We start from the raw sequence: 14162 nt of genomic DNA, 5'->3' as shown, positions 1-14162 counted from the left end.
CCAGCATTTTGGGAGGCTGAGGCAGGAGGACTGCTTGAGCCCAGGAGTTTGAGACCAGCCTGGGCAACATAGTGAGACCTCATTTCTAATAAAGAAAAAGCATTCATATTCCAGGCTAACAGAGATTATCATTTCTCCTTTGCAATATTTTCCTATGTATGTATTTTACAAGTCACCATAATATACTTATTCTGCAACCTGCCATTTTTACTTGTCATAACTATTTTTCCAAGTTGTTATATAGCCTCTGTGCTCATGATTATAATGGCTGTGTAATATTCCAGCAACTGGAAAACTGTAATTTACTTAACCTAGATGTCCAAAGGAAACAACTGTTTCCCATTTCTACTACTGTAGATGATATAACGAGAATTACCTTTAATGCCTGTAATGGAAGAATTTAGCCCTTTTCTTCTCTGGTAATATTTCCTAATAAGATTTCTTAATGGATAATTCCAGAAGGGGAATCACTGAACCAAACAGTACAACAGCCTTAAGGCTGATGGCATAAATTGCTCTGGGGAGATGTGTCTCCCATCTAAGTCACCATGCTCCCACAGAGGCATCCATGGCCATCTCTGTACCTCCAACCCCCTTCCTACAGTCTAGGCTTATTCACACCACCCTGGCTACACATCAACTCAATAACACACTTCCTGAAAAACACTCCAGTCAAACTGACTTTGCAAGCCCAGGCTGAGTGGAAAACAGATTCTGGCCCTGAATTATAAACTCTCAACTAGGAGAGTCAAGATCTACCTAAAGTGGAGAAAGACCTGATTACTCCTTTTCTACTCCCTGCAAATTCCTGCATAGAATCTGAAGCTCTGGGCTCCCATGGACCAGCCTAGGAACTCCTAAAAAAGCTTGTCTCTTCAAGGTTGCAAAAGCCCAGCTCTGCCTGCCATGCCTTCTGGGGAACTTCCTTCCTGCAGGTCTCTGATCCCACCAGGCTACAGGCCCTGCACAGACATAACAGCCTTCAGGCCAGACAGGCCTCTGGGGGTTGGGAAAGCAGCCAATTGTCATTTTTTAAGGCATCATAATTAAGGAAAAGCCAGGGGCTGAGGCTGGAAAGAAAGGCCTGTAAGGAAAGGCAGGGCTGTGCAGTTAGGAGCCTCTCGCGCTACCTCGAGCTTGTCTTGCTGAGGAGATGCTGCTGCTGACATGTGGCAAAAACAAGAGGACCTGCTCCTCCAGATCCCCTGGTGGTCACTCTTATGGCAACTAAGGCTCACAAATCTCCCCACCTCCCAGGGCCCTGGATGTCCTACTCCAGGCCTCCTAGACCAGCACCACATGCATTGCTCATGGCTTCTGGGCAGAGTCCAGTCCCAGGTGATGCACGGTCCTCACTGCACAGATCTGAAGCCTGACGGCCAAAGTAGATGCTGTTTCCCAGGTGTGGGTGCTCGCTTCACTCATGCCAGCAAATCTGAATGATATGGTTTGGCTGTGTCCCCACCCAAAATCTCATCTTGAATTCCCACATGTTGTGGGAGGAACTGGGTGGGAGGTAATTGAATCATGGGGCCAGGTCTTTCTCATGCTGTTCTCGTGATAGTGAATAAGTCTCATGAGATCTGATGGGGTTTTGTTTTGTTTTGAGACAGAGTCTTGCTCTGTTGCCAGGCTGGGGTGCAATGGCATGATCTCGGCTCACTGCAACCTCCACCTCTGAGGTTCAAGCCATTCTCCTGCCTCAGCCTCCTGAGTAGCTGGGACCACAGGTGCATGCCACCATGCCCAGCTAATTTTTGTATTTTTAGTAGACATGGGGTTTCACTATGTTGGCCAGGATGGTCTCAATCTCTTGACCTTGTGATCTGCCCACTTTGGCCTCTCAAAGTGCTGGGATTACAGGCATGAGCCACCGTGCCCGGCCAATCTGATGGTTTTATAAGAGGGAGTTTCCCTGCACAAGCTCTCTCTCTTTGCCTGCCACCATCCATGTAAGATGTAACTTGCTTCCCCTTGCCTTCCACCATGATTGTCAGGCTTCCCCAGACACTTGGAATTAACCCTCTTTTTCTGTATAAATTTTCCAGCCTTAGGTATATCTTTATCAGCAGCATGAAAACAAACCAACACACTGGGTCTGGCCTGGCTTTTAGAGGCCATGTGGCCATAAGACGGCTCCAGCATGTGATGGCCCAATATTGCTTGACATTCCCCTCCCATTGCAGAACTGCAGCCCTGCGACAGGACCTTGGATGGGGAACAGACTCAGAACTAGAACCTCCAGACTTGTGCCCATGCTGATGAGGTGCTGAGCAGGCAGGATCGCTGGGCTGGTGATCCCCTGGGTGCTTGTAACATACTCACTTATCACACCCTTGAGTGTGCAGCTCACAACAGACATCAGGATCTTTGTCCAGGAGTGTCCCAGGATAACCTTTGTTGGCTGGGCCTCAGTGCCATTCTCAGCAACGTAGGCAAGCATCAGCCCTAGGACTCAGGTGATCCTTGGCTGGGGGGCTGGCAGCTTCCATGTGTCCCTGGGAATAAAAGAGGAGGCCTTTATCAGCTCAAACTGCCCCCAGCAGATCCAAGGCAAACACTGCAAGGGCCTGGGCTCTGGGCTCAGCACCAGACACTCATCCCCACCTTGGCCACCAAGGCCCCCTCCTGCCCCCTCCTCTCTGCATCCAGTTTGCTCAGGTCTGATTAATCCAGCCACAAGAGTCTGGGATGGTCCCGGACAATCCACATGTCGGGGGTTAGGACTTAGGGCTTCTTGCCTGAATGTGTGCACACTTGTGAATCTGAGAGGAGATATAATTTTAGAATCCAGTTACATCCTCATTCAGCTTCAAATTACATTCTCACCTTCACCCTGTAGTGGGTACATCTGTTCTCAAGGGCGGTCAGAACCTCATGGAAGGCAGACAATGTAGGACATCTGTTTCAGCATTTTGAAAGCAGAGAACAACCGCACATGCAGAAAAACAAAATGTGTGCTAAATCTTTCTATGTACAATTCTACCTCTCCAATATTTATTCATCTCATTTTATTATTTTGGTTGAGGCCCTTCCTATGAACATCAGTAGTCGGCTACAAGCTAATACAAATCTTACTTTATAATGCCCTTTGCCATGTACTTAAAAAAAAAATCAAATAGAGACAGGTCTTGCTATGTTGACCAGGCTGGTCTCAAACTCTTGGCCAACCCTCCCACCTCAGTCTCCCAAAGTGCTAGGATTATATGCATGAGCCACTGTGCCTGGCCAGCCATGTACACATTTTTAACACTATCCCTAAGACTTGACTATTTAATGGAGATTCCAACATTTTTTGTTTTAATATGAAAGTGCCAAAGCTTCCCTGAAAACCCCCTGGATATAGCACCATCTGCATATGCCCAAGGACAGCACTCAGGCCCAGCATGGCCCTCTGGGACAGCCCAGCAGCTCAGAAATTGAGAACAGTATGTGGCTAGGGGTGAAGCTGGCACTCCCCCGTGGATGACCAGGCAGGATGGACCACAGGTGCTGGCCTGTGCTGATGCCCATGTCCACCTTCCTCCCTCCCCTCTGACCCCCAGGCTCTCTGAGTAGAAGCCACTTGGGCCCTTGCTCAAGCTGACAACCTGTGAGGCAGCCAGGCAGCCGAGGAGAAGTGAAAGGGCAGGAATGGGGGACCTGAAACTCACTGTATGGTGTGGTTTCGGGGGGTGCCTCCCCTGGGTCTCCCCTCGGGGCCTCTGCACTGAGAGCATCACAGTGGGCTGCTGTACTCAGCCTTGCCTCCCCCTCCCCAGCTCCTTCACAAACGGGACCCTCCAACCCTCCCCGACCCGTCCATCTTTCCCGCTTCTCCCAGCCTGCCGGATGGTGGACAGGGGTCACCTTGGCACATACCTATCACCTTGAGGAAAAGGCTTTAATGGGGCATATCCGAACCCTCTGGGACTCCCTCTCCACCAGCACCACAAGGACCATGCGCCTGGGGAGTTCAATCCCACCTGTGGAGACTTCCCCTACCCTAGGCCCTCAGCCACATCCACGGCACAAGTCAGAACTAAAACAGAAACAGAAACTAAAGACCACATCCTGCCGGCACAGCCTGAGGGTTACTGCAGCCAGCTCTGGAAGCCCACTGCCTGCTGGGGTGCAGCCCTGGTACATGAAGCCCCAGCACTCAGAACAGGCTCCTTTTGGGGGCAGCGTCCCACCAGACACCTCCCGCTTCCTGATTGGCAGGCTTTTTCCCCAGGAAAAACTTAGTTGAAGGGAGGAACTAAGTTTTTACCATCATCTGGTGCTGCAGGGGTCGCACCTCTTCCTCCAAGTGCATAAGCTGTCCCTAGGCCTCACTGACACTCCCTATCCCCCAAGAGTAGGTCCCAGGGGACAGAGGACATGAGGCTCCTTTGAGGACTGCAGGACCTGAACCAGAGGTTCTTGGAGCATAGGAATGAATGATGAGCCTTTATAGGAACTAACATATGGATGGAACTTAGATCCTCTCTCATGATTTTCTCAGGCTCCTGTGGGGCAGGGAGGGCAGAAATGGTCACCTCTATTTTAGAAATGAAAACACGGAGCGTTCAGGACAGTAAGAGATTTGGCCAAATCCAAACATTTGATTCAAATCCCAGCCTCCAGAATCACCCTGTCCCCATACGATGTGCCTTTGAACGGCTTCCCACCCAAATCTCATCCTTAAGGCACATGTCTGCACGCAAGGGTCTTCAAGTCAGTGTAATCTACTTAGTCCGTTCCAAATAAGCTGCTTATTTTGCAAACTTATAGCTGAGTTTGTCCATGCAGCTTCTCGTAAATATGCCTGAGACGCTGCTGGGAGCATGAAGAAGCAGAGATCACCAGCCTGTTTCAAGCCCTGTCATCTCTCCTGCCCTCCTCTGCAGCCACCATTCTGACTCCTTCTTCCAGATCCTGCTCCCTCCTCACTCCTTTGCGATGCCATCCCACAGCCTCCAGGTCATTCCATCACTGATGTTCCCAGGGGGATCTGATGTTCCTTCAACTGAAACATGTCGTCCCATCTTAAAATTATTTCCTTGTGTCTATTTCCCCCACCACACTATGAATTCCTTGAGATCATAACATTTCTGCTGAATGGATGGAAAGGCAAGGTGAAGAAGGGCCCAGCTACATTTAAATTCTCGGGCAACTGAAACATCTAGTGTTACTAATCAAACATAGCAATGTCTTGTGTTTTTCTCTAATTTCTGGGCCACCATCACAGATGGGTTTTCTCCCACAAAGCGCCATACGTGTCGGTTTACTACAGGCAAGGCTGTCTCTGCAGGTGAAGGAAGCAAGGAGGGTGCTCACTCTCCTTTCTCCCATCTCCAGGAGTCATTGCACCACCAGAGAATGAAGAGAGGCAGAGTGGGCAGCCTGGGTTTGCACAATACAGAGACATGTCCAACATCACGCAAGGAAGACTGGGGCAGGAACAGACCGTCCCAGGCATCAGGGAAGATACTGCAGGCTTCTACATGGGCAAGGGGCCAAGCACAGGTTCAGGTCAGAGAATAACAACTCCTGTTCTGTTATTTCTACAATGCGCTGGCACTCTCAAAACCCACATCAGTTTTCATGCACGTAGGATTCACTTCCCAAAGAGGCTACTGGCAGGAAATTCCCTTTGCAACATTTTCTCTCCTTTCCTATAACTATTTAAGGTAAGCTGGGCTTGCAGGATTGAGTCTCTGCTTCTCTGACCGGAACCTAAAAACCAGATCTCTCTCCCCGGCCCCTCATCATTTCCTTGGCCTGGAACCTAACACTGGAGACAGAAAGTATGCAGGCAAACACTACCTCTGTTTTCTTACCCCCACTCACCTTTTCCTTAACCGTCCCCAAATCTCCCTGTAAAGCGAAAAAAGTGTTTTTCCTTCTGCTCTCACACTCAAAGCAGAACACTTCTGTGACCAGATATGGGGTGGGCACGGAGGGGGTCCCCCACCCCAAACAGTTCTCTAGCGGACACCAACAGGGTCTCCTACAGTTCATTTAAACTCTGATGCTTTCTACCCCAGATAGCAGTGGATCCCACATTTTGAGGGCTCAGTGCCACAAGATTGCCCCCACTTCAGATGCCAGTCACAAACAGTAGATCATCACCTACACTTCTGACCAACTGGCTACAAACCAGGGTTCCCATGACCCCCTCCATGAGTTCTATTAATTTGCTAGGATGGCTCACAGAACCCGGGGAAACACTTACCTTTACTGATTTATTATAAAGGGTGCAGATGAACAGTCAGAGGCAGAGATGGATAGGGTGACGTATTGGCGGTCACCCACCAGCACCGCCACATGTTCAGCCACCCAGAAACCTATCACATCTTGTTCAAGAGTTTTTATGTAGCTTGATCTCCACCCTCCCACACCTTTCTTGGAGGTTAGATGGTGGGGTCAAATGTTCTAATCCTCAATCCTCTAAGCATTTGGTCTTTCTGGTGACTGGCTCCATCCTGAGGCTGTATAGCCCCTCCACCACCCCACCACTTCCCCAGTAACTTCATTAGCACAAACTCGGGTGTTATCAAAGGTGCTTATTATGAATAACAAAAGGCATTCCTTTCACTCAGGAAATGTCAAGGGTTTTAGGAGCTCTATGACCAGGACCTGGGACAAAGACCGAATACATTTCTTATTACACCACACTCTGACCCAGGTGCCCACAAAGTAGAGACGATGCCTAAAGGCCCACTGGGGAACCCTCTGGTTACTCAAAGCCCCCAGTTCTTCCCACGTGACTCAGAACAGCCACTTTTACTTATCCTAGAGTAAGAAAAGCCCTGAGCACAAATGGATCTGGTAACTTCCTACACCGAGGAGGGGCCAAGCTCAACTACAAAAACAATCAGTATTCCCGATCCCCTGAGGGGAAAGCCTGCATCTGTCCAGCTCCCCAGGGAAGCAAGGAGAGGCCCAGGCCGTGGGGGCCTGCCTGGCATGGGGAAGGTGTCTGGAGATGGGAGCCAGGCCCCAACCCCACCAGGCCCTGTCCTTCCCCTCTGTGCCCCTTGCTCTGAGCTTGGAAGCTGCATTGCCTGCCTGACATCTCTTCTGTCTCACTTGGAGACCACCTGTCTTGTCCCTCTCCTCTCCCCCTTCCTCCTCCCTATGTAGCCCACTCTATCTCACATGCCCCTTTCAAAATCCCCCTCTGAGCAAACCCTGACCACCCAACTCCACCACCTTGGAGAGCGGTCTCTGGTCCCATGTCCCTTTCTCCCATTCCCACCTCCAGCACTCAGTAGCTGCTGCTCGCTGCCTGAAAGGCTGGACAGCTGCTGGGCTCTCTAATTAGCTGCCTGGCCACCGTCCCAGAGCAAGGCATGTGTTACTGTAAAGAGCTGCCTCACCTTGCCTTCATCAATAATCCCCTATGCAGATCCCATCAGGCAGTGGCTGAGAGGCCCTAGAATACTCTGCACGTAAGACCATGAAGCCCTCTCCTGTCAGCCAGAAAAAAGAGGCAGTGGCCTCACAGACTCACTGGCAAAGTGACCAGGATTTTATCTGGGTTCTCCCCATTACTGCCCATGTCCTGAGGGTGTCCTGGAGGTTACTCCACCACACTGCACCTTCAGAAGTGACAGGGACCCTGCCCCTTTGTTGCCTCACCAGGGATGCAGAAAGAAGCCCAGCAGGGCTTTCAGAAGACAAGCCTGCACTGCTCCCATGGTGTGACACTAGGACTCTGCTTTTCACAGCCTGTACAGCCAAGCCACCCAGAGATTTCTAAACAACCAAGGAACTTAGTCCAAGAAGTCCTGTGGTAATTGGTTTGTTTATTCAAGGTGTTGTATTCCAGCAGTCAACAAATATTTATAGAGACCCAGTGAAGGCCAGGTACTGTACTATGTGTTAACAAGACAATGGTCCTGCCCCCTTGGAGCTCACAGGCAGGTGGGAGATCAACAATAACTAAGCAGTCCCAAACATACTATAATTTCTAATATTATGCCATGAAGATGGAGAAGGCCAGGTGGGGGAAAGAAAGAAACCAGATGCTGGAGGGTGACTCTTAAATGTTAAGGAGGTAGCATTTGGGCATAGGTCAGAAAGATGAGAAGAAGCCATGCAAAGAACTTTGGGAAAAGCATTCCAGGCAGAGAGGACAGTTAGTGAAAAGACCCTGAAGTAGGAGAAAGTTAGACAAAGTTTGAGAAACAGCAAGGCAGAGTAGCTGGTGTTAGGCACAGTTTCTCTTCAAAGGTTTCAGTACCTGGTTCTTTGTTCTATTCTGAAAGTAATCTTACCCATCCATCTATCAGCCCTCCCCATCTCTGTTGCACCCAAACACACCCAAGCATGTCCCATCACCTATGTACTCGTCTTTCCCGTCAAGTGCCCACCCTTGCCTCCTTTGATGATGTCAACAGTAGCCTATCGGAATGAGTTTAGATTGTGCAGTCCAAACCCAGCCAACACGGGGAGGACACAGGAACAGGGTCTGCGTTAGGGATAAAAACCCCGCTCTCCCTTGTTTGGTGTGCTCTTGTGATCGTAACTGACAAAGGCAGCTCCCTTCTGCAGAAGTAAATTGCCTTGCTGAGAAAACTTTTTGCCTGAGTGCTGGTTTCACTTTGCTACACTGAGCTTTATTTCCAACACTGGGTGTCAGTGTGCTTTGGATGCTGTCAATACCCTGCCTGTTGGGGTGAGCATCAGGCCCCAGCCTGACCAATCACAGCACCACATTCCCCTGGTTCTGTGATTGGTTCAGGGATGGATACATGCTCCAGTCAGAGCCAATCCTGAGATTCTTGTTGGAATGGCCACAAAGACCACAAAAGAGGCATCTTTTTTTTTGGACTTGGAACTATAAGGATGTCAGTCTGAAATTGACAAGGTAAGGCCAGGGACAGTGGCTCACATGTACAATAAACTTATTTATTTATTAAAAATAAATCCTTTTTTTTTTTTTTAATTGAAGGATGAGAATTGTTCTGGGGAATCTGTGACAGTTGCTGTCTGCTCTCCATCTGAACCAATCGGGACCGTTCCTTTCCTTAAGTAGCAGCCCACAGGAAAGGCCAGCATGCACTCAGCTGGACACTGACCCCAGCCACACCAGGCACCTCCACCATAAGCCTTAAGCCCAACAACCCCTGCCCTTCGCTCAGCCCTTGCTGGACAGCTCCATATACTGAGAAAGCACCCAGTCTTGCTAATGCTCAAAATATGGCTTCACACAGCACTTAGGCAAGAGTAATTAAAGGGAATGTTATCTCAGTCAGTCTCTCATTAGCCACGTAATTAGACTGCTGAAAATAATTAACATTCCTTTTGACAAAGGATAAGAGGACCCATTACATTCATTAGGACAGCCTCAAACCAGCCTGAGAAAGGCAAGGAGAATTTAGAAATGAGACCCAAAGAGGTTATGCAGCTTTCTCAAGGTCACAGCGCTAGTAAGGGCAGGGCTAGGATTTGAAGCCAGGCAGTGTGCCTATGGGTTCTGTGCTCTATCAGAGAAGCAGCTATGGGGGCTACAAGGTTTCAGCCAGCAAATCTAGGCACAGGAAGGGCCCTGAATTGGTGGTTATTGAATTTGGAGCAGCCAGGCCAGTCGGCCCTGCCCCTGCCCACCATGCTTATACTCTGGACAATAGGGTTGAGAGGTAGGGGATGCCTAGACCAGTTCTTGCCAATGCCCAGCAGGTACATCCCACCCTCCTGTCCACAGCCAGTGGTGGCTGGCTCTGGTGCACAGAATCAGCGTTCATAGAGAGGTGACCTGAAGACCTCAAGATCCAACAGAGGAACACAGAACAAAGGCTCATCCAACATTTGACAAGAACCAAGGCTACAGAAGAAGCACCAAATTTAAAAACAGAAGTGGCCAGATGCAGTGACTCATGCCTGTAATCCCAGTGCTTTGAGAGACTGAGGCAGGAAGACTGCTTGAAACCAGGAGTTTGAGACCAGTCTGGGCAACATAGTGAGACTTTGTCTCTACATAAAAATTTTAAAATTAAATAAAGCAAATGGGGCAAAATGTGAATCACAGGTGAATCTGGGTAGAGAGTATATGAGTGTTTTGTACTGTTCTGGCAACTTTTCTGTACGTTTGAAATTATTTCTAAATAAAAAGTTTGGAGGCAAAAACATCAGGGACCCTCTTGTTAGGACAGGGGGTGGGGCCCAGAAACAGACATGGAGTCAAATCCAGGGAGAACCACACTGGTCATCAGAGGTCTCCACTGGGCACAAAAATTCCAGCTCTGGGGTTTCTGCCTGCCAAATCCCTCCTGGAAACATTTCCTCTTCCAATTTGGCCCTCTTTTTTCTTGCTTATCCATTGAGTTACTCCCTCCTCCTCCCAGGATCAGCAATCTTGCAGAAGGCATCCATCCTAATGCCAGAAGACAGGGTTAAACTTTGGAGTCTATTTGTATATGTAGTTAATATCTCCTGGAGATGTTTTCACACCCGTTTTGTCCACAGCCCATAATAATGAGTCAGGTTACATTTGTTAAACCACAGCCTTCTAGATTTTTTTTTAGATGGAGTTTCACTCTTGTTGCCCAGGCTGGAGTGCAACGGCGGCTCAGCGTAACCTCCGCCTCCCGCGTTCAAGCGATTCTCCTGCCTCAGCCTCCTGAGTAGCTGGGATTACAGGTGCCTGCCACCATGCCCAGCTAATTTTTGTATTTTTAGTAGAGATGGGGTTTCACTATGTGTTGGCCAGGCTGGTCTTGAATTCCTGACCTCAGGTGATCCACTCACCCCAGCCTCCCAAAGTGCTGGGATTACAGGCGTGAGTCAACATGCCCGGCCAGCCTTCTGGATTTTATATTTTATTTCCCCCAAATTCTGTGCTATTCCGAGTCACACTGCCTGACTTAGGCCTTCAGGCCATGTTCCTCCCTTCTGAGGTCTCACGCAGGCTTTCTAGGGTAGATGCCCCATTTCAACACCTCAGCACCATCACAACCACCTAATTCCAAAGCAAAGCCCTCAGACACAGGCACAGTCTCCTCCTCAGGTTCACTGTCACAGCTGTGTGTGGCCATGTTAGATAATGCACAGCCAGACAGCTGAAAGAGTCTTTACCCACTGTAGTCCCAGCTATTCAGGACTCTGAGGTGGGAGGATTGCTTGAGGCCAGGAGGGCAAGGCTGCAGTGAGCCGAGATGGTGCCACTGCACTCCAGCCTGGGTGACAGAGTGTGACCCTGTCTCTTAATATTATTTTTTAAAAGTTTGTATCTATTTATTTTGAGACCGGGTTATGAGACTGGCTAATTTTTTTATTTTTGGTAGAAACAGGGTTTTGTCATGTTGCCCAGGCTGATCTCAAATTCCTGGGCTCAAGTGATCCACCCACCTAGGCCTCCTAAAGTGCTGGGATTACAGGTGTGAACCACTGCTCCCGGCCTTTTTTTTTTTTTTTGAGACAGGGTCTGGCTCTGTCACTCAGGCTGCGGTGCAGTGGCACGATCTTGCGATCTCGGCTCACTGCAGCCTCTGCTACCCAGGTTCAAGTGATCCTCTCACCTCAGCCTCCCAAGTAGCTGGGACCACAGGCACACTCCATTACACCCAGCTAATTTTTTGTATTTTTGGTAGAGACGAAATTTTGCCATGTTGCCCAGGCTGGTCTCAAACTCCTGAGCTCAAGCAGTTTGCTCACCTCAGCCTCCCAAAGTGCTGGGATGACAGATGTGAGCCACGTGGCCGGCAGAGATCCTGTCTCAAAAAAAAGAGAGACCCACTTAGGACTAAAGGGACTCAGACAAACCATGCTATTGTACACATTCACTAGCTTATTAATTTGGAAATCTTTCCATGCACATTTTATGTCCAGACCACTGAATGCAATGTAGGCTGGGGTATGAATGCTGAAGCACAACAGCAGGGCTGGTTGTTTTTTAAAACACTGGCAATATAAGAGCTTGGAAATTCTACAGTAACATCCAACATCAGAAAACTAATAATAACTTACATTCTTACAGTGCTTTTTACTTAAGCGAGACATTTCAAATTCATCTCAGCATTCATGCATTCTCTCACACATTCATTAAACATTTACTCAATATCTATTTTGTGCCACCAGGTACATTCAAAGACCACAAAGCCAAAGACCCCAGCCCAGGGCCAAAAGAAGCTGACATTCTATATGGTACTGGATTACCCATCTGCACACTACACACATGCTTAGGGCACCAAGAAAATTATTTTAAAGAAGAAAAAATGAGAGAGAATAAAAAAAAGTCATTTGGCTTCAGCACACATATAAATTATCTATGTTTTATATTATAATTTAGAACTATATTAATTTATTTTTAATTGCTTATGGGACCCTAATATCATCAGTGTTGAGGGCCTCTAACTCAGTCCAAACAGTAAATCAGGGATTACAATCCTAAATGCTAACAATCCTAAATGCTAAGAAGGGTCAAGCAGCTACCACAAATTAGTGAAGGCTATTAAGAAATGCAACACACCAATCCGGCCAACATGGCGAAACCCCATCTCTACTGGACACTGGGGTTGAGAGCCAGGCACGGTAGCGTGCACCTGCAACCCCAGCTACTCGGGAGGCTGAGGCAGGATAATGGCTTGAACCAGGGAGGCAGAGGTTGCAGCAAGCTGAGATCATGCCACTGCACTCCAGCCTGGGCAACAGAGTGAGGCCCTGTCCAAAAAAAAAGAAAGAAAAGAAAAGAAAAAAAACATGACAAAAATTAGTGAAGCCTATTAAGAAGCCAAGACTGACAGGACTCAGTGAGTGATTTATTGGGAGGGAGATTGAGAGGCAGGAGTCGAGGATGACACCCAGACTTTTTTTTTTCTTTTTTTTGAGACAGGGTCTCATACACTGTCACCCAGACTGTGAGTGCAGTGGCAGAATCTCAGCTCACTGCAAACTCTATTTCCTGGGTTCAAGCGATTATCCTGCCTCAGCGTCCTGAGTAGCTAAGATTATGGGCATGCACCACCACACTTATAATCTTAGCCCCCACCAGGGGGCTAATTTTTTGTATTTTTAGTAGAAATGGGGTTTCACTATATTGACCAGGCTGGTCTAGAACTCATGACCTCAAGTGATCCGCCCACCTCGGCCTCCCAAAGTGCTGGGATTACAGGTGTAAGCAATTGTGCCCGGCCTAACATTCAGACTTCTGACTTGCACAATGGCACCCAAGAGAAGAGCTACAGGAAGAGGCACAAATCTCGGGACCCACAATGGGCTGCCTTTTAGGTGCTCTAAGTCTGAGGTGCTGCAGGACATGTGGGAACAGTCAGTTTGGGACCCCAGCTGGATGAAGCACTGCAGAGGAGGAGCACACTGTGTAGAAGGTACATGGGGTGACATCTGGGGCTGGTGAAGGACGAGGTGCTTTGAAGGGGCCAGAGAGGCAGGAGGATACCCAGGGAAGCAGAAGCAGGAGAGTGCTGGAGGCCATGATCAACTGCAGATGTAAGCTGGCCAGGGACAGAGAAAGCTAAGCAGCACACTGAAGACCATGTGAGATGGAGGAGTGTAGGTCAGCGCAGTGGCTCACGCTTGTACTCTCAGCCCTTTGGCAGGCTGAGGTGAGAGGATAGCTTGAGCTCAGGAGTTTGAGACCAGCCTGGGTAACATAGCAAGATCCCATCTCTACAAAAAATTTAAAAGATAGCCAGGCATGGTGGTGTAGGCCTGTGGTCCAAGCAATTTGGGAGGCTGAGGTGGGAGGATCCTTGAGCCCAGGAGGTCGTGGCTGCAGTGAGCTGTGATTATGCCACTGCACTCCATTCTGGGCAACAGAGTGAGACCCTGTCTAGAATTTTTTTTTTTTTTTAAGAAGAAAGAAAAATGCTTCCTTTAGGCCAGGCGTGGTGGCACACACCTGTAATCCCAGCACTTTGGGAGGCTGAGGTGGATCACTTGAGCTCAGGAGTTCAAAATCAGCCTGAGTAATATAGTGAGACCCCATCGCTACAGAAAGAAAAGATGGAGGAGAACTGTGAGGGGAGCTAACTAAGATAGTGTGTGCGATGACTCTTGAGAAATTAGTTTGTGAAGAAAAAGAGAGAGAAAAGCTGCTGGAAGAGAAGCAGAGGTGAGACAGGTGTCCTCCCTCTCCCTCCCTCCTTTCTTCCTATTCTCTTCCCTTTCCCTTTTCTTTCTTTCTTTCTTTCTTTCTTTCTTTCTTTCTTTCTTTCTTTCTTTCTTTCTTTCTT

The 14162-nt window shown here is 48.6% G+C and overlaps 1 protein-coding gene across 5 annotated transcripts in view; it reads right to left on the bottom strand.

The window, feature by feature from the left end:
- Positions 1-14162, bottom strand: part of TMEM229B (transmembrane protein 229B) — a 64232-nt gene that overhangs the window by 14034 nt on the left and 36036 nt on the right. For 3 of the 5 annotated variants that reach the window (XM_011949734.1, XM_011949732.1, XM_011949731.1), the window contains exon 2: positions 2326-2498. Coding sequence is in view for 1 of the 5 variants with exons in the window: in XM_011949729.1 (XP_011805119.1) it covers positions 2326-2443 (118 nt within the window). In the remaining 4 variants the exon portion in view is untranslated. Of the gene's footprint in view, positions 1-2325; positions 2499-3861; positions 4056-14162 lie in introns of those variants that run through there. The other 2 variants (XM_011949729.1, XM_011949733.1) reach the window with 2 other exon arrangements.

Source organism: Colobus angolensis, unplaced genomic scaffold, assembly GCF_000951035.1.
Source record: "Colobus angolensis palliatus isolate OR3802 unplaced genomic scaffold, Cang.pa_1.0 Scaffold3, whole genome shotgun sequence".
NCBI classification, from domain to species: domain Eukaryota; kingdom Metazoa; phylum Chordata; class Mammalia; order Primates; family Cercopithecidae; genus Colobus; species Colobus angolensis.
The sequence above is the reverse complement of the archived record's forward strand: the minus strand, read 5'-3'. Positions and strand labels throughout refer to the sequence as shown.